This window comes from Anabrus simplex, chromosome 2, assembly GCF_040414725.1.
Source record: "Anabrus simplex isolate iqAnaSimp1 chromosome 2, ASM4041472v1, whole genome shotgun sequence".
Lineage (NCBI taxonomy): Eukaryota > Metazoa > Arthropoda > Insecta > Orthoptera > Tettigoniidae > Anabrus > Anabrus simplex.
The window spans coordinates 197,135,757-197,154,153 of NC_090266.1; the positions used below are offsets into that span (position 1 = coordinate 197,135,757).

At 38.3% G+C, this 18,397-nt stretch overlaps 1 protein-coding gene across 5 annotated transcripts in view; it reads left to right on the forward strand.

Moving 5' to 3' along the window:
• The window catches only part of twz (BTB/POZ domain-containing protein twz), a 210,955-nt gene extending 195,953 nt beyond the window's left edge, over positions 1–15,002 (forward strand). For all 5 annotated transcript variants that reach the window (XM_067138967.2, XM_067138970.2, XM_067138969.2 and 2 more), the window contains exon 4: positions 12,803–15,002. In XM_067138967.2, coding sequence (XP_066995068.1) covers positions 12,803–13,293 — 491 coding nt within the window. In that variant the 3' untranslated portion in view covers positions 13,294–15,002. The remainder of the gene's footprint in view (positions 1–12,802) is intronic.
• The last annotated feature ends 3,395 nt before the right edge of the window (positions 15,003–18,397 follow it).

The window sequence follows — 18,397 nt, forward strand, 5'->3', positions numbered from 1 at the left end:
ATTATCATTGCTGTTATTATAGTCTGAACCCTTGTGTGAATGGTCAGCGTACTTGTCTTCGGTCCAGAGGGCCCTACGGTTCGATTCCTAGCCAGTCCAGGGATTTTAACTGCGTATGGTTAAGACCTTTGGCTCAGAGACTGGGGGCCGATTGCAGAAACGGTGTTTAGACGATGTCTGCGGTTAAACAATGCCCAAGTACGGCTGCGCATTGCAGAGACATTATTTATCACTTAGACACTGTCTAAAACTGATGTTCAACCGGTCATTTTTAAACACTGCCTAGAGCACTGTTTAACTTCTAATGAAAGGAGTGAATCACAATTAGAAGTTATGTACCATGAAACATGCAGTTTGTATTATCATGTTGAGACGATTCCGGGAAGAAATGTTAGTCCGACGGCCTCTCTGCCCGACGCCCGCTTTTCAAAAGACTTATTTCTTGAGACTGACAAAGGGACAGTGTGGTAACTGTCAACTTGAATACAATTCTTGGCAACCGATATGTTTTATTATATACACGGGGTAATTTCCATGGAATTATAGGTCACTTTGACTATATATACCGGGCGAGTTGGCAATGCGTTCAGGGCCACGCAGCAGTGAAATTGCATCCGGGAGATAGTGGGTTCGAATCTCACTGTCGGCAGCCCTGAAAATGGTTTTCCGTGCTTTCCCATTTTCACACCAGGCAATTAAGGCCACGGCCGCTTCCTTCCAACTCCTAGGCCTTTCCTATCCCATCGTCGCCATAAGACCTATCTTGTGTCGGTGCGACGTAAAGCAACTAGCAAAAAAAAAAGTCAACATACATATCAGAATTACGTGTCCCGATCGTCAGAGCTTCGACGAAGGGAAGATGAAGCAATAGTAATGTGTAACCGAATGTGTTGTACGGGCCATATAGATGTAGCTTGCATTCTGGAGATCGTAGGTTCGAAACGCATCATCGGCAGCCCTGGAGATTGTTTTCCGTAGTTTCCCTATTTTTTTACACCAGGTAAATACTAGGGCTGTTATTATGGCCACGGCTCTTCTTCCCCAGTCCTCCTCTTTAAACAGTAATCACCACCATCACCACCACTTGTCCTTTCCTATCTGATAGTTGCCGAAAACGTATACGACTATATATATATATATATATATATATATATATATATATATACTAGCAAGATACCCGTGCTTCGCTACGGTATTATACTGAAATGTATAATTGAATGCTTATTGTATTAGATATATAATCCGCCGAAATTCGCGATCTGACTCATTTTCTGCGAGATTCCACCAAAATTCCCGATCTGACTGGTTTTCTATGATTTTACGGCACGTTTCCTCCCACTTTTAAATCTTCCTTTCCAGCAATCGATTTCGTACTTCCCGGGCTAGGCTCAGGTATTCCTCCCGGTCAGTTGGGTCCGTAAATCTTTGCTATCTTTTCCTATAATATTTTTAATATGGATAAAATCCTTCTGGAGATCCGGCGTGGTGTCATATTGGGTGCCTTGGCGGCACTGAACCCGCGGCCGGACTGCATTCTTAGTCATTACCCGTCCAGGAGCCGTTTCCAGCGCGGTCCGCACATTTGACGACGGTCCGGAATATTATTATTATTATTATTATTATTATTATTATTATTATGTGTTGCTGGAATGGCTGATGACAGGGAAAACCGGAGTATCCGGAGAAAAACCTGTCCCGCCTCCGTTTTGTCCAGCATGAATGCCACATGGAGTGACCGGGATTTGAACCACGGAACCCAGCTGTGAGAGGCCGGCGCGCTGCCGCCTGAGCAACGGAGGATCCTTATAAGTACATTAATAACAGTAAAATCAATTGGTCTCGCCTCCTTCTACACCCCACCGAAGTTAAGTTTATTTACCGCCAACCCCCCCCCCCCCCACCATAAAAAATTAAAAGAATGCTTGTTTCTTTATGTTTAAGGGAGATTCCAAACACCAATGTTCACGTCTATTACCTTCAGTTTTGAGATATAAGTATCCCCATAAAAATAATTCACTTTTTTTCACTTCATTTCACAATAATCCCCCCCCCCCTAAGTGAATTTTCCCGCAAATAATACTTGTTTCTTTAATAGTAAAGGATCTTCTAAATACCAATTATCACGACTCTAACTTCTTCAGTTTTCGATTTATGTGTCCTCATGAAAGGAATTCAACTCCTTTACACTCCCGCCCACCAAGATGGTTTCCCCACCAAAACGCGTTCTTCTTTGTTTTTAAAGGAGGTCCAAATAAGAATTTTCACGTCTGTAACAACTTTAGTTTTTATTAGATGTATGTATTCTCATACAATTCAGTCAATTAATTTTTCAATTCTTTCACCCCGCCCCCTTCCCCCCCTTCATTGGATTTTCCGGGAATACGTGTTTCTTTACTTTTAAAGCAGATTGCAAATATCAAATTTCACGTCTGTAACATCTTCATTTTTGAGATATCAGTAGCCTAATTAAAAGAATTCATCACCATTTTCAGTCACTTTTACCCCCCCCCCTTCCACCCAAGTGGTATTTTCGAAAACTAAAAGTACACGTTTCTTTAATAGAGATAAAAAATACCATTTTTCACTTCTGTAACATGTTAAGTTTTTTAGATATACTGTAAAAATTCTCATTTTAAAATTTCACCCCTTTTAAGTTCCCCTCAAGTGGAGTTTCCAAAAACAAATCACCTATATTTCTTTACATTTACAGGAGATTTACACCCACTCTTTACGTCTGTAACATTTTACGTTTCCAAGATATTCTGTAGATATAGTCTTTCAAAAAATTCACCCCAATTTGTCACTCCTGTTTAACCGCCATTAATTGGCTTTTCCAAAAACTAAAAAATACGTGTTTCTTAATTTTTGAAGGAGATCCCATATGCAAATTATAAATTCTGTAATATCATTCGTTTCTGAGATATGTGTATCCACAATTAAGGTATTCAACCCATTTTTCACCCTTTTACACCCTTCCCATTGGGATTTTCCGAAAACAAAAGAATACTTGTTTCTCTATTTTTAAAGGAGATTCTAAATACCAATTTTTACATCTATAAACTTTAAAAGTTTTGAGATATAGATACACTCATTTTAAAAAATCACTCCCTTTTCACCCCCCCCCCCCCATTAATTCGATTTTCCACAAAAAGAAAAATACGTGTTTCTTTATTTTTAAAGGAGATCCCAAACACCAATTTTCAGGTCTGTAATATCTTCAGGTTCTGAAATATAAGTAGACTCATGAAATGCATTCGACCCCTTTTCCAACCTTTACCACCCTTCCTATTACGATTTTCCGAAAACAAAATATACGTGTTTCTTTATTTTTAATGGAGATTCTAAATACCATTTTTTTACATCTATAACCTTTAAAAGTTTTGAGATATAGATACAGTCATTTTAAAATATTACCCCTTTTTCACCCCCCTTAATTGGGTTTTCCAGAAAAACAAAAAATACGTGTTTCTTTATTTTTGAAAGAGATCCCAAACACCAATTTTCAGGTCTATAATATCTTCACTTTCTGAGATATAAGTAGCCTCATTAAAGGCATTCAACCCATTTTTCACCCCTTTTCACTCCTCCTATTGCGATTTTCCGAAAACAAAGAAATACATGTTTCTTTATTTTTAATGAAGATTCTAAATACCAATTTTTACATCTGCAAACTTTAAAAGTTTGGAGATATAGATTCACTCATTTTAAAAATTCACCCCCTTTTCACCCTCCCATTAATTGGATTTTACAAAAGCAAAAAAATACGTGCTTCTTTATTTTTAAAAGAGATCAAAAGTACCAATTTTCAGGTCTGTAATATCTTCAGTTTCTGAGATATAAGTAGCGGTATCCTGATTAAAGGCATTCAACCCCTTTTTCACCCTTTTTCACCCCTCCTATTGGGATTGTCTGAAAACATAAAAATACGTGTTTCCTTATCCTGACTGACTGACTGACTGACTGAATGATTCATCATCGCCGAGCCAAAACTACTGGACATAAAGAAATGAAATTTTGGGGATATTTTCATATTATAACGTAGGTGCTCGCTAAGAGAGGATTTTTTGATATTCCGTCGCTAAGGGGGTGAAAAGGGGGGTGAAAATTTAAAATGAGTGTGTCTATATCTCAAAACTTTAAAAGTTTACAGATGTGAAAATTGGTATTTAGAATCTTCTTTAAAAATAAGGAAACACGTATTTTTATGTTTTCAGACAATCCCAATAGGAGGGGTGAAAAAGGGTGAAAAAGGGGTTGAATGCCTTTAATCAGGATACCGCTACTTATATCTCAGAAACTGAAGATATTACAGACCTGAAAATTGGTACTTTTGATCTCTTTTAAAAATAAAGAAGCACGTATTTTTTTGCTTTTGTAAAATCCAATTAATGGGAGGGTGAAAAGGGGGTGAATTTTTAAAATGAGTGAATCTATATCTCCAAACTTTTAAAGTTTGCAGATGTAAAAATTGGTATTTAGAATCTTCATTAAAAATAAAGAAACATGTATTTCTTTGTTTTCGGAAAATCGCAATAGGAGGAGTGAAAAGGGGTGAAAAATGGGTTGAATGCCTTTAATGAGGCTACTTATATCTCAGAAAGTGAAGATATTATAGACCTGAAAATTGGTGTTTGGGATCTCTTTCAAAAATAAAGAAACACGTATTTTTTGTTTTTCTGGAAAACCCAATTAAGGGGGGTGAAAAAGGGGTAATATTTTAAAATGACTGTATCTATATCTCAAAACTTTTAAAGGTTATAGATGTAAAAAAATGGTATTTAGAATCTCCATTAAAAATAAAGAAACACGTATATTTTGTTTTCGGAAAATCGTAATAGGAAGGGTGGTAAAGGTTGGAAAAGGGGTCGAATGCATTTCATGAGTCTACTTATATTTCAGAACCTGAAGATATTACAGACCTGAAAATTGGTGTTTGGGATCTCCTTTAAAAATAAAGAAACACGTATTTTTCTTTTTGTGGAAAATCGAATTAATGGGGGGGGGGGTGAAAAGGGAGTGATTTTTTAAAATGAGTGTATCTATATCTCAAAACTTTTAAAGTTTATAGATGTAAAAATTGGTATTTAGAATCTCCTTTAAAAATAGAGAAACAAGTATTCTTTTGTTTTCGGAAAATCCCAATGGGAAGGGTGTAAAAGGGTGAAAAATGGGTTGAATACCTTAATTGTGGATACACATATCTCAGAAACGAATGATATTACAGAATTTATAATTTGCATATGGGATCTCCTTCAAAAATTAAGAAACACGTATTTTTTAGTTTTTGGAAAAGCCAATTAATGGCGGTTAAACAGGAGTGACAAATTGGGGTGAATTTTTTGAAAGACTATATCTACAGAATATCTTGGAAACGTAAAATGTTACAGACGTAAAGAGTGGGTGTAAATCTCCTGTAAATGTAAAGAAATATAGGTGATTTGTTTTTGGAAACTCCACTTGAGGGGAACTTAAAAGGGGTGAAATTTTAAAATGAGAATTTTTACAGTATATCTAAAAAACTTAACATGTTACAGAAGTGAAAAATGGTATTTTTTATCTCTATTAAAGAAACGTGTACTTTTAGTTTTCGAAAATACCACTTGGGTGGAAGGGGGGGGGTAAAAGTGACTGAAAATGGTGATGAATTCTTTTAATTAGGCTACTGATATCTCAAAAATGAAGATGTTACAGACGTGAAATTTGATATTTGCAATCTGCTTTAAAAGTAAAGAAACACGTATTCCCGGAAAATCCAATGAAGGGGGGGAAGGGGGCGGGGTGAAAGAATTGAAAAATTAATTGACTGAATTGTATGAGAATACATACATCTAATAAAAACTAAAGTTGTTACAGACGTGAAAATTCTTATTTGGACCTCCTTTAAAAACAAAGAAGAACGCGTTTTGGTGGGGAAACCATCTTGGTGGGCGGGAGTGTAAAGGAGTTGAATTCCTTTCATGAGGACACATAAATCGAAAACTGAAGAAGTTAGAGTCGTGATAATTGGTATTTAGAAGATCCTTTACTATTAAAGAAACAAGTATTATTTGCGGGAAAATTCACTTAGGGGGGGGGGGATTATTGTGAAATGAAGTGAAAAAAAGTGAATTATTTTTATGGGGATACTTATATCTCAAAACTGAAGGTAATAGACGTGAACATTGGTGTTTGGAATCTCCCTTAAACATAAAGAAACAAGCATTCTTTTAATTTTTTATGGTGGGGGGGGGGGGTTGGCGGTAAATAAACTTAACTTCGGTGGGGTGTAGAAGGAGGCGAGACCAATTGATTTTACTGTTATTAATGTACTTATAAGGATCCTCCGTTGCTCAGGCGGCAGCGCGCCGGCCTCTCACAGCTGGGTTCCGTGGTTCAAATCCCGGTCACTCCATGTGGCATTCATGCTGGACAAAACGGAGGCGGGACAGGTTTTTCTCCGGATACTCCGGTTTTCCCTGTCATCAGCCATTCCAGCAACACATAATAATAATAATAATAATAATAATAATAATAATAATATTCCGGACCGTCGTCAAATGTGCGGACCGCGCTGGAAACGGCTCCTGGACGGGTAATGACTAAGAATGCAGTCCGGCCGCGGGTTCAGTGCCGCCAAGGCACCCAATATGACACCACGCCGGATCTCCAGAAGGATTTTATCCATATTAAAAATATTATAGGAAAAGATAGCAAAGATTTACGGACCCAACTGACCGGGAGGAATACCTGAGCCTAGCCCGGGAAGTACGAAATCGATTGCTGGAAAGGAAGATTTAAAAGTGGGAGGAAACGTGCCGTAAAATCATAGAAAACCAGTCAGATCGGGAATTTTGGTGGAATCTCGCAGAAAATGAGTCAGATCGCGAATTTCGGCGGATTATATATCTAATACAATAAGCATTCAATTATACATTTCAGTATAATACCGTAGCGAAGCACGGGTATCTTGCTAGTTTTTAAAGAAGATTCTAAATACCAATTTTCACATCTGTAAACTTTTAAAGTTTTGAGATATAGACACACTCATTTTAAATTTTCACCCCCCTTTTCACCCCCTTAGCGACGGAATATCAAAAAATCCTCTCTTAGCGAGCACCTACGTTATAATATGAAAATATCCCCAAAATTTCATTTCTTTATGTCCAGTAGTTTTGGCTCGGCGATGATGAATCATTCAGTCAGTCAGTCAGTCAGTCAGGACAAGCTACTTTATATATATAGATATATATAAACCATACACAACCTACTAAACCATACACAACCTACTTTTTAGTTTTCACTATTATGTGCGTTTACTTGGCAGTAAATATACGTGAATTTACCGTAAATTATAAGTAGATGATACTCACTGAAACAACGCTATAATCAAAGCTACATTTCTCTGTACGGTGGTGTGTCGCTTTAATGTCGATAATAATATGAGATCTAATTTCGACCGAAAGCGCTACTCTTATCTGTGGGCAAGTCATGCTCATGCTTAGCCTTATTTGAGCATTGCGTAGGAAGACAAACAGCTGACTGGCGTTCGGCGCGCTCACCGACAAATTTCATTAGTTGCGACAAGCAGAAAGACGCAATAGAGTACATCTCTCCATAGGTCTACTCTAGATAGATCAGAAAATGCATCTGGCCTTAAAAAAAAGGGCCAAGTCCACATACGTGACACAGATTGCACCCATCATTCCAACAGGGTGATGGGTGATGGTAGAGTGGCAGAGAAAGAATCATTTGCTTAAGAAATAGCTCTCTCCTTTCCTGTCCGCATTGTGCCATGAATTCTGGCACTTCCATTTATTTTTTTACTATTTGCTTTACGTCGCACCGACACAGATAGGTCTTATGGCGACGATGGGATAGGAAAGGGCTAGGAGTGGGAAAGAAGCGGCCGTGGCCTTAATTAAGGTACAGCCCCGCTTTTGCCATGTGTGAAAATGGAAAACCACAGAAAACCATCTTCAGGGCTGCCGACAGTGGTGTTCGAATCCACTATCTCCCGGATGCAAGCTCACAGCTGCGCCCCCCTAACCGCACGGCTAACTCGCCTGCTCTCTAACTGTTTAGGCACGGTACTTTGCATGGTAGTGTGTTCTGTGTACATGAAGACAAACGCAAATCCCTTGACCTCGAGTCCAGGGAATTAGCCAGCCGTGGCTAAAACCTACAGTTCGGTCCATTATCGAATCCAGAACCCTCTGAACCGGCGGTTGCTATACTAAGTTTTCAGCCCTTGATTTCTCCATGTTATTTAATTTAATTTCTAACGAGTACTTTTTACTCTTGTTTAACCCAATAACTCGATCAAAGTAACTGAAAACATTGTTAGGAGTTGATAGACAAGCCAAAGTGTTTATATTAATTCATATGAAAGTAGCAAGCAGACGGGGAAACTGCTCTGTCTGAAGGTCCTAGACTCGAAATTAAGCTCTGACAACTAACCAACCTGAGTATGGGGCTTGTACTCTAGTATTTCAGTATGCTGGTATAGTGTATTATTTCAAGGTCCTTCGAAAACCGTAAAAGTAGTTATTGGGACGTACAAAAATGTTATTTCAAGATCTGGAGTCCTAATCTCCAATTAAACACACACTACAGACATTTCGTTAACGGTGTGACGACCACGAAATATTCCTACGAGCTACAAAAATAGCAATCTCTTAACGGGAATACTGTAAAGAATTTTACAGTTTTAGAACATTTAAAGCTAACGATATGAATATTCATATTTACAAAAACTACCAGTGTCAAGAGGAGAGCTTTTCTTGTATACTGTAGAATGTCTTGCATTCAAACGATAATTTGTGTAGAAAGAAATCTCTTGACTCAAACAAACAGACAAACAAACAAACGAAATGAAACAATATGAAAATCTAGAGAGTTATGAATGGCTCGATATGCTTGAAGTGTGCTCGCCCGTAAGAAGAGCACCTTTCCTGTATATAATGTGAAAATTGAGTTGGGCAGTATCTACCTCCTTGTCCAGCTCGCGGGTCATCTCTCGGATTCCATGGTTCACACACAAAAGGAAAGAAAGAAAAACTGACGGCCTCTAGCGACCAATCGGAACCGCGACCCGTGCGAAGACCTCGACTTTTTTTCCAAAGGATGATTTCAGCTCTCACTCACTTCACACAGATGATATGTAATTCCGATGCTAATTTCCTTGACTGATTGACTGTATGGGAGGTATCCCATCCCTTTGGGCCACTTAAATGACTGGTCTCATGATGCTCTGAGCTCTATACAGCGGTACTGCAGGCACCGTCCTTACGTTGATACATCACTTCACGTCTAGTCGCAATTCGCAACGCATCTCCGGCAGAGCTGCGGGCTATCACAGACCTCATGTAATATTGAAACACACGGGGTTCTCTGTTTCTACCTCTATCTGCCTCTCTCTTCACCAATCCCACCGCCCTCTGCAGCTCTCTCTCTCTCTCTCTCTCTCTCTCCACTTTGATCGTCATCAATCTAAGTTTCAGTCCATCCAAACATAAAAGTATGTGTTGAAGACTGGACCATATTTGGAGTAAATTCCGTGCGTTTTATACATAAGCAATCTCTAATCTTGGTGCATCTATGGCACATCAGAGCAGTAACATGGTGAATGAAAAGCTACACAATAAGAGGATGAGAACAGCGTCATGGCATTGTACTCTAAACAAACATTACGATTTTACATGAATAATAACTCATTCACTACAGTTCTTATGATGAGCAAGCCTCCCTGTTGAAGTTGTATTTTCAATCTATTATTTTTAGCTGTCTTCAGCAACTCATAGATTTCTTGCAAATAACCAGAACTTTCGTTGTTACTGGGCGCTCGGGGCATCTTTTATTACTAGCTAAATGCTCCAGGTTAAACTGTCGAATTAGCTGTTATTATGAGACTGTGATGGTTTGTATAAACTCTTTAGTTCGTATGTATCAGATTCATATCAGTTACTTGAGAACACGTTTTAAAAATATGAAAGAATACATGAAACAGTAGTACAATAAATATTGTAAAATTGCCATAAAACATTCATAATGATTCATTATCACGATTTTACTGCCTGAAATCTAAAACTTTATCCCTCTCTCTCCTTTTTGGATGTACGGAGGCAATTTATGGGTAAATATAGGCAAAAAAATGTATTTCTGTAAGGTTACTGATATGCTGTCCGGCTCCATAGCTAAATAGTTAGCGTGCTGCCCTTTAGTCACAGGCGTCCCGGGTTCGATTCCCGGCAGGGTCGGGAATTTTAACCTTCATTGGTTAATTTCGCTGGCACGGGGGCTGGGTGTATGTGTCGTCTTCATCATCATTTCATCCTCATCATCACGCGCAGGTCTCCTACGGGTGTCAACTCAAAAGACCTGCACCTGGCGAGCCGAACTTGTCCTCGGACACTCCCGGCACTAAAAGCCATACGCCATTTCATTTCATTTTACTGATATGCTTAGGCAAGCTCTTAAGTTTAAGTGGATAAATAAAGAACAACGATCATAGCGTTTATTGGAACTCCTTTTTTTTTTACAAGTTGATTTACGTCGCACCGACACAAATAGGTCTTATGGCGACGATGGGATAGGAAATGGTTAGGGGAGAGAAGGAAGTGGCCGTGACCTTCATTAAGGTACAGCCCCAGCATTTGCATAATGTGAAAATGGGAAACCACGGAAAGTCATCTTCAGGGCTGCCGACATTGGGGTTCTAACCCACTATTTCCTAAATGCAAGCTCACAGCTGCGCGCTTCTAACCACACGACCAACTCGCTCGGTCATTGGAACATTCTATTTGTGGATAATATGATTTCTCATTTTTCAACATTCAGCTTGTCAACTCATTAAATACACACAACTTCTTGGATATAACCGTAAGGTAAAATTATTTGAGCACAAAGTACTATTTAAAATATTCCAAACAAACCAGATTGAAAAGTTAGCCAAGAATGATTATTTTGTTGACAGCTCCCTTGAGATGTATTGTTTGATAGAAAACACACTTGAAATGCATTGTTTGGTAGAAGACTTGGTTGAGATATATTGTTTGACAGAAGACACACTTGAAATGCATTGTTTGCTAGAAGACATGTTTGAGATGTATTATTTGACAGAAGACACACTTGAAATGCATTGTTTGCTAGAAGACATGTTTGAGATGTATTATTTGACAGAAGACACACTTGAAATGCATTGCTTGGTAGACGACATACTTGAGATGTATTGTTTGACAGAAGACACGCTTCAGATGTGTTGTTTGACAGAAGACACACTTGAAATGTATTGTTTGGTAGAGGGCACACTTGAGATGTATTGTTTGACAGAAAACACACTTGAGATGTATTGTTTGACAGGAGACACACTTGAGATATATTATTTGACAGGAGACACACTTAAAATATATTGTTTGACAGGAAACACTTGAAATATATTGTTTGACAGGAGACACACTTGAAATGTATTGTTTGGTAGAGGGCACACTTGAGATGTATTGTTTGACTTGAGACACGCTTGAGATGTGTTATTTGACAGAAGACACACTGGAGATGTGTTATTTGACAGAAGATATGCTTGAGTTATATTGTTTGAAGACATAGTTGATATTTACTTTTTGACAGAAGACACGCTTGAAGTGTATTGTTTGACTAAAAACTCACTTCATATGTATTGTTTGACAGAAGACACACTTGAGGTGTATTGTATTACAGAAGACGCACTTGAAGTTTATTGTATGACAGAAGATGCACTTGAGATTTACTGTATTTCTTGGCAGAAGGCACACTTGAAATGTATTGTTTGACAGGAGACACACTTGAAATGTATTGTTTGGTAGAGGGCACACTTGAAATATATTGTTTGGTAGAGGGCACTCTTCAGATGTACGGTTTGATATAAGACACACCTGAGGTGTATTTTATTAGAGAAGACGCACTTGAGGTGTCATGTATAACAGTAGACACGCACTTGAGGTGTATTTTATGACAGTAGACACGCACTTGAGTGTTCCATTTCGTAGAAGATATACTTGATGTTGATGATAATGCTTGTTTTTAAAGGGGCCTAATATCTAGGTCATCGCCCCAGATACACTTGAAATTTATTGCTTGGTAGAGGACACACATGAGAGATTCTGTTTATTAGAATGCACAATTAAGATTCATTATTTTTGGTATAGGATACACTTGAGATGTATTGTTTGGTAGATGACCCACTTGAGATGCATTGTTTGATAGAAAACACACTCGATATGCATTGCTTAGTAGAAAATACACTCGACATGTGTTGTTTGGTAGAAGATACACTTGAGATTTATTGTTTGGTAGAGGACACATTTAAGATTCTGTTAGGTAGAATGCACACTTAAGATGCATTGTTTGGTGGAGGATACAATTGTCATGTATTGTTTGGTAGATGACCCAATTGAGATGTATTGTTTTGTAGAAGACCCAATTGAGATGCGTTGTTTGATAGAAGACACACTCAAGATATAGCGTTTGGTAGATGAACCTTTTGAGATGCATTGCTTGGTAGATGACCCATTTGAGATGCATTGCTTTATACAAGACACACTTGAGATGCGTTCTTTGGTAGAAGACACACTCGAGATATAGAGTTTGGTAGATGACCCATTCGAGATGCATTGTTTGGTAGAAGACACACTCGATATTTATCGCTTTGTAGAGGACACACTCGACATGTGCTGTTTGGTAGAAAACACAATCAAAGTGTACTGTTAAAAGAAATCAAACATGATATTAACTATTTGGTTGAAAATAAATCTTGCAGATGTCTTAAATGTTGTTACTTTTTTAATTTCAGCCATGTGCCGGCAGCTGGAGCAGTTAAAGAAGGAGCGACTCAAGAACAGTGCTATAGGAATGATCCCCACATTGAGCATTAAGGGACGAGGCCTGGAGGGCGAAAATCACCATCACCAGGGTCAACAGCATCAGCCGCAGCCGCCACCCCCTCAGCAGGTCGGCCACGAAGGCTACGAGTGTGTGGCGCTGCACATCAGCCCAGATCTCGGAGAACGCATCATGCTGTCTGGAGAACGGGCTCTCTTGGACGAAGTATTCCCAGAAACCAGTCAAGCGCTCATGGACGCTCGTTCTAGCGTCGCTTGGAACCAACACGACGCTCGGCATGTTATTCGTTTTCCATTGAATGGCTACTGCAAGTTAAATTCAGTACAGGCCATAACAAGGTTGCTGAACGCGGGGTTTCGTGTCGCTGCCAGCAATGGAGGAGGTGTGGAAGGCCAGCAGTTCTCCGAGTACCTATTCGTACGCAAGGTGTTTCCCGTGTGATCCTCTCACAAGTCATTTGGACAACAATGGAGCTGGTTGCCATTTTATTACATTAAATCCATCTTCCATTTGTGCCATATAGAACACCACACAAATATTGATGATGAAGATATGTTCAACGAATGTGAACGAAATTTCGCTAACGCTATTCTCTGTCTTAGCTGCCTTGTTTCCATCCCTTGTATGTTTATCTTCTCCCTTGCTTATCGTAACAAACTGATAAGTTATACCAGTTCTTGTTATCACTTCACCTTAACATTTTCCATTGCGTCATGTTATTATTATTGTTTCATGGTTATTTCTTCAAGTTAAGAAGATTATGAAAGATAGAGACCAAGATTATTAACGAGTACAAACTATAATTTGTTCGTTTTCTCACCCTGAATTTCGAGTGAGGTTTGTTAGATATTTAGGAAATTTTCTACTTTATCAAGTTACTGGTGTTGTCTCACTTTCTGGCCCCAGAGCTCCCCTATTGTCTCCTTGGTCTATTCGGACGTTGACGGAAACTGCAGCGTGCACTATGATATCATATTGACGTTGCGAAGATCATACACCTGTACTCTTCCACACGTCTTGTGATGTATATTTTAGTTGTTATCACACAAATCCTCGACAGTAAGCTATTTTTAGAATATTTTTATCTGGACAGTTTTGATTTTTCTTTCCCATTCTTCAAACTTCATTTTAATTACTTTCTATCGAACGTCAGGGTAAAAAGAGTATTGTTATCCACAATGTAACGAGTAATTCTGAGCATGAAAACTAATTAAAGACATAGTTACACCCCTTAAGACAATCATCACCGCGGCCATCAACATCTAGTAACACCAGTCCAACTACAGAAAAATATTTTGTACAAGATATCTTTAGCTCAAATACATATTAACATATGTCAGAAATAAGGTAACATTTACAGTAATTAATAGTTTGAAATAAAGTCAATGTTTTTCCGTACAGCTGCTGAAACTTACTTTATCGTTCAAGTCAATTTTTGAAAAAACATAAAGATTATTCTTGGAAGCACAGAATAAACACATGTTCATTGACGCCCTTGTTATACCAGTTTTGAGGCGTCTGCATTCTATGTATACTTCTTAATGGCCGACTTTGCGCCATAGCTAGAGCGAGGAATACTGCCATTATAAACTGGCGGGCCGTATTATGGAAAGATGACAATACACGGTGATTCTTGTGCAAAGACTTCTGCAGTTCCTATTCTCTTCCAATTTTTGCGACTTGATTAGTCAAGAAGCGGGTTAGGAAGCCAGACAACACCATTCCTTTTATCTGTGAGATATCGACATTGCTGGTGTAAAACAATCCTGCCAATTTAATTTAGTCCGGAGTTTTCTACAAAACAATGTGATACTAAGGCAACAAAAGGACTATACTATTTCACTCATGTGTAATGAACAATGAACACTATTTTGATCTCATAACGACGGGCTGTGACTGAGATACGAAGGAACCGAGAGGAATGAATGTGGCTTTGCTCTCACCTATCACGTCCACTGTACGAGCCAAGGGACTGCTGTACACACATACACTGTTACTCAGTGGAATCAAAATAACTTTTCACATTTTAAAATATCTTTGTGTAAAATGTAGTATATAGAATAAAATATTGTTTGTTTTCATGAAATATATAATTTAAAAACAGTGCCAAGCTGTACCGAACTTGTACAATTAAATCTTGAAACGATATTAACCAACATTTTATGTTTACCTCTTTACATATTGTCATCCTTCAACCTTTCTAAAAACAGTGACAGCTATCCCTATCCTAATACTGAAGATTTATTACAAACCCAGGATATTCCTCAAAACGATTGAATTTTGTACACATGACAGTTTCAGCTGGAAGTAAGGGGTGACATTTTTATGTTGTGTTCATGGCATACAGATGTTCAGTACAGAGTTTATATTCAGTGTGGGCTAAGCGAACCGAGAACTAATTTGAATCCATATATATATAATCTGAAGACAATTTTCTGAAGGGATAAATTACATGTGTCAGAAAGGTTTTTGCCACACCTGTGAAAGTCTGTGTAATTGACATATCTTGTCAGAAGAGTTGTCCCTTAAACTGGCTGTAATTACGAACAAGCTTGCATGAACCCCTACTCCTTGAAAACAAACCAAATCAAAGGACAGAATGAAAGAAAGGAAGAATATTGTCCTGTTGTGAACATTATAACACGGAATTTAGGCTATGGTGTGAATCCCACCAATGTCGAAATTAGATCATGTTCACATGATCACTTTACCTCAGGAAGGACAAATCGAGAAGAAAGTTACCGAGGAAGAGGCTGCACGGCTTGGGTCCCGTAGCTATCCGCCTGGGTTCGAAACTCACTGTCGGCAGCCCTCAAGATGGTTTTCCGTACTTTCTCATTTTCTTACCAGACAAATGCAGGGGCTGTACCTTAACCAAGGCTACGATCGTTTATTTCCCACTCGTGGCCCTTTCCTATCCCACTGTCGCCATAAAACCTATCTGAGTTGGTGTGATGTAAAGCAAATAGTTTTTGTTTAAGTTGCCATACGCGTAGGAGTGAAGGAAAGTGATGTGTTTCGGATAAGTAATCATTATGTAAATTCAGATAATATTGAGGACTTGTCTTCCATTGCACGTCCACCGGCTAGGACAAACGATGACCGCTGGACTAGTAGTAACCCCGAGGCCAACACCACAATGGTGAATAACGACTTCTCGGCGGCCGCAGGAGTCATGTGACAATTAAAACTCTAAAAAACATTTTGTTTTATGCCAATCATCATTTTTGAAGGCCATGGCAAGGTCCAGTTTTTACAAATTAGGCTTAATGTCACGCAAGAAGGATAGTACTTTTTCCCGATGAATGTCTTCTTCCGGACAATCGTTGCCAGTATATTTGAAGAGATTCTCGAAATACTCCCAATGTAAGGCAAGTTTTCAGTGAGCACAGCAAGTATATGTTCAGTGATGCTTTGGGATGACATTATAGTGGGTCACCTTGTGCCCACTCCATAACCAGAATATCAACACCGGCATTTCGGGCAACTCGCTCAGGCATCGTCAGGCAAGTCTTTCTTCGCAAGAGCAATACCGCCTAACTAGGATTTCGTAGTTGCTGGAAGGATACCAGATCTAATTGAAGAACAATAGTAGCACAAGAATACAAGAAGTGACGATGGCAAAAAGAAGCACAGTGATTATGAAGTAAAATAGAAGGAAAATTTAAGGCAGCTAAAGTGGAATAGGTGAAAGAGAGTAAATATGTTCGAGATTTTGTGGTAGATGGAAAAGTAGTTAGTGCATATTGGAAGATTTGGGAAATTTTCGGAGAAAAACTGCCCATGAATTATTATTGGATCATGTGTGGATAACCACATCACATGAATGAGTATGTGGTGAAAATGTACGAACTCGATTGAATATAGCCGTATAAAGTTGATAGCTGTGAGAATTGTTATTTGGAAAATCAAGTCATCAACAGTTTAAAACTCCCTACTTGGGAAGTGAACTAAAATATGCTGACCTCGTTCTTAGATATGTGTATTAGAAACGCATTTCAGAAGGCATATGTGTATTAGAAACGCATTTCAGAAGGCATATCTGTGGAGTATGTCGTTATATAGGAGCGAAACGTGGACAAACAACAATACAGTGAAATGTTTTAGATCTAGATGAAATATTGAGCTACAGATGAATATTGATGATTATATATAAAATAAATATTGAATCGCACTAGCGAAATTTGATCGAAGCAAGAGAAAGTTTGATTGGATAGCTACTGAAATATCCTGGACTCGTGCATCTAATTCTGAAGGAATGTAAAGGAGATAAGAATGGAATGAAGGGACCGAGGCATGAATATGACAAGCAGATTACATTAGATGAACGCTGTGATTCTTACGCTGCGATGAAAATGTTACTGAAGGATAGGATGGTATGAAGAGATGTATTAAATCAGTCTAAGAATATAAGACCCAAAGAACATATTATTATTACTGCCATCACCACATATCAAACATGAATTTACTGCATATACTATAACATATTTTCCATTATTCAATACGTTTGGTGCATTTATGTATTCTGAATTTGGGAACATCATTTGTTACGCAAGGAATTTGTGATAAATAGATGCGCGTACAGATTTCCTAAGACAGACTCAAGCCTGCCATCTCTCTTGCCATGATTGGCATACAAATGCGCATTCACAGTCCAGAGGATACTACGACAAATTAATGTTGGATTTGAACAGGTACTACCGTATTTACGCGAATAATCCCCGCACCCTAACTTTAGGAAGGCTGATTTTGAAACAAATGCCAACATTGACTCAAATAAAACCCGCACCCCAATTTCGTGTCTCATTAAAAAAAATATGCAGGTGTTATTCGCGTAAATACGGTATTTCCTTTCTAATGACCTAGAAGAAACTAATGAATTCCAAAAGTTGGGCTAGTTTTCTTTGTTTCATTTGAATTTTTATTTCTTCAACATAGTGATGGTGCCAATAGTTACTGATTTGTTATATTTTGAATACTGTGAACAAGGTGTCATATTATACTTACCTGGAAAACACTTAAAATGTTCAGCTAGTAGCTGTCTCAGGAGAACACTTTGGATGCCAGCCAGCCAGTTTTGTTTTTTATATCAAAATATTCTAAATGAAGGGATAACAATTTGCAATATTTTATCAAATGAATTAGGGTGACAGACCAAACTTTAATGTATATGTCTCCTTGGCACAATAAAGATCGATTCTCGGGTTCTAATATATACGTTATTTTAAAATTGCTCCTAGAACTTTTATCAGCACAAGCTGCATTCAAGGACATGAAGACGAAGGAGATTCTTTGTTACAACTAGAAAGCGTCTGTGATGTACAGATTCAGGATTTGTTTATCTGTTATATAATGCAGAATGATTTTCCATTTCTTTCATTTCTGGATAAGGATATAGAATCTACCACCAGCAATGGTAAATGGAAAGAACTTCATATATATTTCATGGTTAGCATGTACTGTATTACATCCATCCATTGCAGTGGAGCGTATACAGTCCTCCGGTTTGTTGTGTGAACTTTCGTGGGGGCACAAGAGACATTCA